The sequence below is a fragment of the Brassica napus genome, chromosome A8 (genome assembly GCF_020379485.1).
Source record: "Brassica napus cultivar Da-Ae chromosome A8, Da-Ae, whole genome shotgun sequence".
NCBI lineage: Eukaryota > Viridiplantae > Streptophyta > Magnoliopsida > Brassicales > Brassicaceae > Brassica > Brassica napus.
The window spans coordinates 2,223,694-2,232,486 of NC_063441.1; the positions used below are offsets into that span (position 1 = coordinate 2,223,694).

Sequence of the window (8,793 nt, forward strand, 5' to 3'; positions counted from 1 at the left end):
ACTCTAAACCGTAAACCCTAAACCCTAAACTTTAAACCCTAAACTCCACCCCTTAAGTGCTATTTTTTGTGACTTTTGGGGGTTGAGTACTAGTTTGGGGAACAAAAACTATTTTAGTCTTTTTCTCATTGATTATTGAGGTAACAACCCTGGAAAGCTTATTCGCGAGATCTCTCAGTAGACTGCAAACCCTAATCCGACGACCTCTCCGTCGCTGGTAAGATTCTCTCTCCGTTCTTCTCTTGTTTTCCCCATCGAATGTCTCAGATCTTAATCTAGTCCTATGGCTCATCCTTGACTGCGATGGCTTCACCCGCTCACTCGGTTACAAGTTTCGTATCGATCTCTGGCTTGAATGCCTCTTAATACTGATTATAATGCTTCTCAGTGTTGATTAGGTCTATATCTTTGTTTATATTTGTATGCTTGTGATAGACCAAATACTTGTGATGAAGACTTGAAATAAACTATTTGGTTTATCATCTACAGATTCGTGATGAACACATTCTTATATCGTGATTATTAATAAACTATTTGATAAAATTGGATTAAGAAGATGGCTGTGTCTGTTAATATCAATTATAACGCTTGTAAGTGTTGATTAGGTCTATATCTTTGTGTTATGTATGTGTGATTGTGATGAACAAATACTTGTGATTCGTTGATGATGAGAAATTGAAGTTATTGGTTTATCATTTACAGATTCGTGATGGCTTTGTTGTTGATGTAATTGGATTAATAAGATGGCTGTGTCTGTTGATATAATTATAACGCTTCTCAGTCTTGATTAGTCTATATCTGTGTTTCTGTATGTATGCTTGTGACGCATTTTTAATTAAGTAAACTGTTTGGTTTATCATTTACAGATTCGTGACGGCGTCGTTATTGGATTAAGATGGCTGGATATTCAACTAAAGGAGCTGCTCCTACGAATGGATCAGTCTACGTGTCAAATCTCCCATTAGGAACTGACGAGAATATGTTGGCTGAGTATTTTGGGACCATTGGGTTACTAAAGGTATGGTATTAGCCAGGTACTAATCGTTTGGTTCATTTACTTTTAGTTAAAAGCTAAGAGACCGTATCTTATATTACGCTAAGAACTCCAACCTAAGAGACCTGCAATAAACATGATCTAACTTCTTACCGTATTTGGTTTTATCTAGAGAGACAAACGAACTGGTACTCCCAAGGTATGGCTGTACCGAGACAAAGAGACTGATGAGCCGAAAGGAGATGCTACTGTTACCTATGAGGACCCGCACGCTGCTTTGGCTGCTGTTGAGTGGTTTAATAACAAAGATTTTCATGGAAGCACCATTGGAGTTTTTATGGCGGAGTCGAAGAACAGCAAAAGTGGAGTAGATCATCCGAGTGAGTCTTTTGGATTCGATGGGGGTGCTGCTAACAAGGAAATAGATGGAGGTGCTGGAAGGGGGAGAGGTCAGGGTGATTCTTCCGCTAAGCCATGGCAGCAGGACGGTGACTGGATGTGCCCAAATACAAGGTCTGTGACATCGGTGAGGAGCTTCATCTATCCACTGTTTTTATTTTTTTTGCAGTTTTATATTTCAGAGTTTTTAGCTGTATAGTGTTCTCATTTGTTATTCTATTGGCAGTTGCACAAACGTGAATTTTGCGTTCCGTGGGGTTTGTAACCGTTGCGGAACTGCGAGACCAGCTGGTGCATCTGGTGGCAGCATGGGTGGTGGTGGTCGTGGAAGGGGCCGAGGTGGAGGTGCTGATGGTGGGCCACCGGGGAAGGGTGCTTCTACTGGTCTTTTTGGTCCAAATGATTGGTCTTGTCCAATGTAAGTAATCTGATTAGGTCTGAAGTAATAGTTGGTTCACTTTCACATGATAATGAGCGTTTAATACTTGTTAAAAATACGTTGCAATAGAAAGTTTACATTCTGATGAACGTATGGAAAGGTGTATAGCTTGTATGTGGATGCTTTTGATTAAACCTTCACTTAAAAATGATGTTGCACTGAAACTGGCCCTAAGAATGTGTGAATGCACCATGTTCCTCCTCTTTTGAATGTTGATTCTAATTTCGTAAATTTCCTTCAGAGAGTTGTCAAACTGTAAAAGTGGGTTGTAGACTCGTAGTTATGATCTAGTATCCTGAGTTTTTCTTAGATTCTTTTGAGAAAGTTATTTTCTTACAGAGGTTGTGTTCATTTTCTGCGTCAGATATACAAATTAGGGATTGTAAGTTTAATGGAATTTTATGCTTTTTTCCACTAGTTTAAGTAAGAGGCTGCTCTCATTTGGTATATATGCTCTGGTTCCGGTTTTTAGTGTTCATTTGATTTTTAATCCATTTGTTCTAATATTGTAATTATCAGGTGCGGCAATGTCAACTGGGCTAAGCGTTTAAAATGTAATGTCTGCAACACCAATAAACCTGGTCAGAATGAAGGTGGTGTCAGGTATGACTCAGTGTCAATGATAAGCTTGCCTTTTTATTGTTCCTTTTCAGTGTGGAGCTGAGGATTGATATTATAATGTTTTCGCGGTGAATTTAGGATACATTTATAGATTTTCTGTTCCATACTTAGTAGTTTTGCTGTCACTTCGTCAGCAGGGAATTTTTATTCTTCTTTAGAGATGGCCTAATAGACAATTGTAAAATAGAACACAATATTCTCTTCTGCAATTTGACGGAGTGCTTCCTTTGCCACTGTGTTCAGTATGAGAAAGCGGCTGCTGCATCAAAATGTTTTCTGTGACTGCCTCACTTGAAATGTTTTATCGTGGCCAAATTACAGTTACAACTTGATGGGCCTGCTGTTCTCTTGAAAGACCTGCACCTGTGCTTATTCATTTCACTTTTCTGTATAGGGGAGGTCGTGGTGGTGGTTACAAGGAATTGGATGAACAAGAATTAGAGGAAACAAAGAGACGCAGGCGTGAGGCGGAACAAGTAAAATATTCTTTCGCTGAAGCGTTCTCTGTGTTTGTGTTTTCCTTGTTGCAGTTCAGTTGAGTTCTCAGGTTCTTTTTTTTTTGTGCATACCGTTTTAACTTTGTCATAAAAATCTCAGGATGATGGTGAAATGTATGATGAGTTTGGGAATCTAAAGAAGAAGTACCGTGTTAAAACACACCAAGCTGACGCCAGACCTGCTGTTGCTGCTGGTCGTGCTGGGTGGAAAGTCGAGGAACTAGGTAATTTCTGTTTTAACTTCCTCAGAGAACTCTAGTGTAATGATACAACGTGTTTATTCGGTGTGTATATATTATGTGCAGGTGTTGATAGAGATGGGAGGGAGAGAAGCAGAGACAGGCAAAGAGACCGTGGCGAGAAGCATAGGGATCATCATCACTACGATAAGCATAGACGCAGGAGCAGAAGCAGAAGCCGAGAGAGGGAAAGAGGCAAGGAGCGAGACTATGACCGTGACCGGGACAGAGACTATGGTCGTGAAAGCAGGTACCGTAACTGAGAGATTGCTCAATTAGGGGTTTTATTATTAGTCTCTCATCCTTTCTAATGTTTTATCGACTTTATTTCTACAAAATGGTGGGTAACATTCCATTTCTCTGGCCTGGCCTTTTCTTTTAATGGTGTGAAGTTTAAAGTCTTTTGTTACTTCAGTGGTATGATTATGTTCAGAGATATTATCCCATGTCTTCTTGTCTTTTGTATTAATTTTAGTTGTCCGTTTGGTTTTTACTTTGTTGTGTGATTCCTCTTGTTCATTGCCAATCATTTTCAGCGCTGTAATGAAACGAACTAAAAGGATAGAACATGAAGATATTTGTGGATAATAATTTCTCAGAAATCTAAAATAGGATAAGAAAAAATTGGGCGCTTGGTATTTTGCGGGGACGGGAAGGTATATTTTGGTATCATGTCGCTGTCTAATACATGGTCGCATTTGGAAATAATACGATGATAAAGCTCGTAGTGGTCTCGCACATACACCAGGAAAAAAAAACATTTTTGTATAGACCCCACACATTCACATGTATTTTTAACAAGAACTTTTAAATACAAGATCATAAACATGACAATATCGTTATGGAGTTTTATGTGATGGGATGTAAATCTCTGTTTCAAAATTAAAGTAAAAAAAAAATATTACCATAGTAGAAGGCGCTAAACAAAGTTATATTTTTTTTTTGTCATCCAAAAGTATATAATATTATACGGAATGAAAGACACCAAAAACCTAAATTTGATATCAACTCTACAATGGATTTGTTCAAACAAATATTAATTAAGCGATTTAACTATAAACAGTAGTCTCCATTAACACGTCTAAAGAAAACTGTAGGTAGCTTCGGGCATAATTTCAACCTGTAAGCACGTAATCCTTGCTTTTGATTTTTATAGCATGACGTTGAGTTCATCGTCATATATCCTTAGATAATTCTTAGGTAGCTACGGCCGAGGTCGTAGGTGCCATGACCGTGGTGCTCGTAGCTCCTAGCTAAGCTCATCCCTTTCAAATATGGGTTAAACTCATTAATATTATACACATTTAATTAAAAAGAAAAAAAAACGTGGATTAATTAAAGAAAAATCAATGTTTTTTTTAATTCAATAAATGGGTATTTGAGCCATTGCTCCCAAGCAAATCAAGAAGCATGTGGCAGAGCTCGACCTAATTCATGTCGTGTGTGGAGGCCTGCGTGTGTGATACATTGATTCATTCGCTTCTCCACACAAAATATATAATTCATATCGACTCCAAAATCTTGTTTGATCTCCCACTGAAAGTCTTTTGCACATAGCTAGCCAGATAATGAAAGCAAGACGCCTTGACTGAACCAGACTACACGGTTCAACTCGATACGAGGCATTTTCAATCCTAGTTGGTCACATCTTAGATAGATAACTAGATATACTAATCTGAACTGAATTCTTTTCAGCTAAAACAATTATTTATGATACCGTCTACAAAATATAGGGTTTTGATCACATGAAGTTAAATACCATACCAAACTTTATCAGTTGAATCACTTTTAAGAAGTATGAGATACCTAATTTGTTTTTCTTCTAACAATTATCAGTTTTATTCGTATATGAAAATAAACAAACAAATAAACATATATATAAGCAAAAAAGAAGATATTGTTAACTTTGAATTTGAATTTTCTGTAAAATTTTGAACTGAACAACACAAACATTGTTCTTTACAGAAAGAAAACTACAATATGTAGACAGTAGCTTAGTACCATGAAAATTTGTGCAATTGGATAAGAAAATACTAAATTATAGTAGTTTAAAAAAAGAAGTCAATCCTTCTCAAAGTAATAAGAATCGAAGTTCAACAGCATTCTTTAAAACAACAAAACAATACAAACAACAAATAATCATTTTATTGGAATTTGAGATAATTTGAAAATTTATGTGGTTTTCTGTATATTTGTATAAAATTATACTATAGTTTTTTTTTTTGAAAATAAAAATTATACTATAGTTCAGCATAAGCTTTTATCTAACTTCCGTCTAATTTATCTTTAATATATGTTATTTTATATCTAAATAAATTGTATTATTACCATGAAAATTGTGCATTGGATAAGCAATTACTAAATTATATTAATTTATTTTTAAAGTCAATCTTCTCAAAGAATCAAAGTTCAACAACATTCTTTTATAAAACAACAAAACAAGACAAACAACTAAAACTTATTTCATGGGAATTTGAGATAATTTGAAAAATTTATGTGGTTTTCTATATATTTTTGTATTAAATTATACTATAGTTCAACACAAACTTTTGTCTTACATTCGTCTAATTTTTCTTTTATATATTTTAATTTATATGTATTTGCATTGGTGTAAATAAAGACAAATAAAACACTATACATATCTCATTTCCATGTGGCCACTAAAATTATTGCTCTATAAAATCCAAAAATACACACAAAATAAACAGCGGAAAGCTTACAACAAGTCACAAGACTCATTAGGCTTTCATACTCTGATGCAAAAATCGCGAGAGATGTCTCTCTTCTACGATCTCCAAATCAATATCAATGGAGAATACACATTCTTCCTCAATCAGGTAAAACAAAAACCAAACCTAAAAGAACGAATCTTAATAATGCTCTGATCCTTATTTCTCTGTATGTTCTGTTTTAGGATGTGATCTCAAAGTACTCTGGGAGCTTAAGGAAGATGATAAAACAGAGCAAGAAGAAGAGAAACAAGAAGAATAAAGATCCAGAGATCATCACTATCGAGATCGACGAGTTTCCAGGTGGACCAGATGGGTTTGAGCTTGTTTCAAGGTTCTGTTACAGCAACGGAGGAATCTCAATCGATGTCTCAAATGTCTCGACTCTGTACTGTTGCTCTGTTTTTCTAGGCATGACAGAGAAGCTCTGTTTCTCTAACCTTCTGACTCAGACAGAGACTTTTCTTGAAGAAGTGTTCTATGGTTCTTGGAACGACATCGTTTTAAGCCTCAAGAACTGCGAGCAAGAGCAAGTGTTCCTCCACGCGGATTCGTATGGTCTCGTTGATAAACTCATTTTCTCAGCTTTGACCAAAATCTCTCGGAGTTCAGAAGCCTTCTCTTCCTCTTCTCCGTCATCTTCTTCGCCTTCGTCGGCCAAGAACACGCCCGAATCAGACAAAAGGTTAACTTCTTGGACAGTTTCTTGCGGAAGAAGCAACGAGTGGTGGTTCGATGATATGTCAAGTCTCTCCCCAATGATCATCTTGAAGCTAATAAGGATCACTGGAGCTTACAAAACCAACGTAAAAAGCTTGGTACTAACTAAGTTTCTTCTTCATTATCTCAAGACAAGACTCCAAACCAAGTCAAACAAGACAGAGCTTGTGAGGAACAAGCTTGAGTACTCTGAGTTAGCTGATACAGCGGTTAGAGGAGTGGTTTCAGCTGGTAAAACAGCGTTTTCTTGCAGGAAACTCTTCTGGGTTCTTCGGGTTTTATCCAGTTTTACTCTAAGTAGAGAGTCAAAGACCGGTTTGGAAACCCTAATTGGAGAGATGTTGGATCAAGCAACACTTGATGATCTTCTGATACCTGCAGCTGGAGGAAGCAGAGAGAGTGGGTTCTACAATGTTGATCTTGTGATAAGGTTGCTAAAAGTGTTTGTGAAGAGCAGAGAAGAAGATGAAGAATCAAATGTGAAAGAAGTTGGGAGGTTGATTGATAAGTATTTGAGAGAGATATCTCCAGATCAGAATTTGAAAGTATCCAAGTTCCTTGGAGTTGCAGAGAGTTTGCCAGATTCAGCTAGGGATTGCTTTGATGGAGTTTACAGAGCCATTGACATCTATCTACAGGTCAGTTTTTTTTTTTCTTGAATTTTTCTTTTTATTTTACAAAGATTTTCTTGAATCTCTTCACCAACTATGCAAACAAAAAATGTTTTTTAATACAAAGTGAGACAAATAAAAGAGAAAATAAGTTTTTATTTTATTTTGTACTGGACATACAGAAGATGACAAGTGACAGATAGATTTCAATACAATTTTCTATTGAATACATTTTGGTTTCTTATACTAATCAAGTGATCATACACAGAGTGAAACTATTCTTTTAATCATCATAAAGATTCGAAATTTGTGATTATGTGTATACCATTTATACACGGAGAGTATATGTTATATTTAAGACTTGGAGTCATCTTCAGTTTCTTCACTGTCTTGTTGCTGCCGTGGGGTTCCTGTCAGATTACCTCACAACGATACAATTTCTTCTGTATTTTTGTCTGTCTGGTCCTTTTACCACTTTTTAAATAATACTATTAATAACACTATACTAAAAACTCAAAACTATAGTCTTTTTGGGTATGGTACTATCATTTGCCATGTGAAACACTCTAGCAAAGTATCCATATTCAAAAAAAAAAAAAAATTGGAGACATCCATTTTATTAAATTCCCAATACGAACTTTAAAGAACTAATGATATTTTAGTTTTATATTAGATCGTTTTATTCTAGAAAATTCAAATTTTACGTCAATTTTTCTTAAAAATTTACAACCTATATTGCAAACTGATATCAGTGCCCTATATAGTAAGTCGATTCTAATTTTTGTTTTTTTGTTGTTGTTGTTGTACAGTCTCATTCGAATCTGACACCACAAGATCGAACAAAGATATGTCGATGCCTCAATTACAAGAAACTAACAAGGGAGACCTGCAAACAGCTTGCCAGAAACCCTAAGATCCCCCCAGACGTGGCCGTTCAAGCACTCAAGTCCAGTTGTGAAAATCAAGAACATAGGACTCAAGAGGTGAAGCTTGTAAACAAGAGTACGTGTCGTAGTCGTAGACACTCACAAGACAAGAAGCATGTAATGTTGCACCTCAAAGGCTTTGAGATATCAGAGAAATTAGCTGAGGAGTTGAAGACTAAAGGAGGATATAACTGGAAGGTTATGGATAGTTTCAGAGAAGGGTTATGAGGTCAAATGGTAATCTCACTTGCGTCCCAGTGTTGTACAGAGTTTTGTACAAATAATCAGTTCTGCGTTTTCATATCAAAAGCTATGAATGAATTTATGAACATTACCTTTCACTTCTCTACCAAGTAAATCAACAACCATACACGCAAATTGATCCCCATTTGGCTCCAAATTAAATTGAACCAAACCGAATCAAATCAAACCAAAATAAACCGAACTGATAATATTTGGTTTGGCTAAAATTCAATCGGTTTTGTTCAGTACACAAAAACTGATCAGTTCGTCAAATACCAACCAAACAAACTGAATAAATAAGCCGAAATTAAGGGAACTATGCCAAATTTTATCAGAATAATTTGTCTCCCACCGAATAAACCGAGATATGAAACG

General features: G+C 36.1%; 2 protein-coding genes across 3 annotated transcripts; both read left to right on the forward strand.

Annotated features, from left to right (window-relative positions):
- LOC106439038 (transcription initiation factor TFIID subunit 15) lies at nt 1-3,682 on the forward strand. 2 transcript variants are annotated; one of them, XM_013880379.3, is made up of 8 exons: nt 1-217; nt 867-1,018; nt 1,167-1,507; nt 1,620-1,811; nt 2,352-2,435; nt 2,848-2,929; nt 3,051-3,174; nt 3,256-3,682. In XM_013880379.3, the coding sequence occupies exons 2-8, from the start codon at nt 896-898 to the stop codon at nt 3,450-3,452; spliced, it is 1,143 nt and encodes a 380-aa protein (XP_013735833.1). In that variant the 5' UTR covers nt 1-217; nt 867-895; the 3' UTR covers nt 3,453-3,682. The 2 variants fall into 2 exon arrangements, with proteins under 2 accessions (XP_013735833.1, XP_022572198.1); XM_022716477.2 differs by having other exon boundaries at nt 197-217; nt 867-1,034.
- A 2,132-nt stretch (nt 3,683-5,814) lies between these two features.
- Nucleotides 5,815-8,516, forward strand: LOC106439039 (BTB/POZ domain-containing protein At1g50280). The gene is made up of 3 exons (XM_013880380.3): nt 5,815-6,026; nt 6,104-7,276; nt 8,059-8,516. The coding sequence occupies exons 1-3, from the start codon at nt 5,841-5,843 to the stop codon at nt 8,401-8,403; spliced, it is 1,704 nt and encodes a 567-aa protein (XP_013735834.2). The 5' UTR covers nt 5,815-5,840; the 3' UTR covers nt 8,404-8,516.
- Nucleotides 8,517-8,793: the final 277 nt, after the last annotated feature.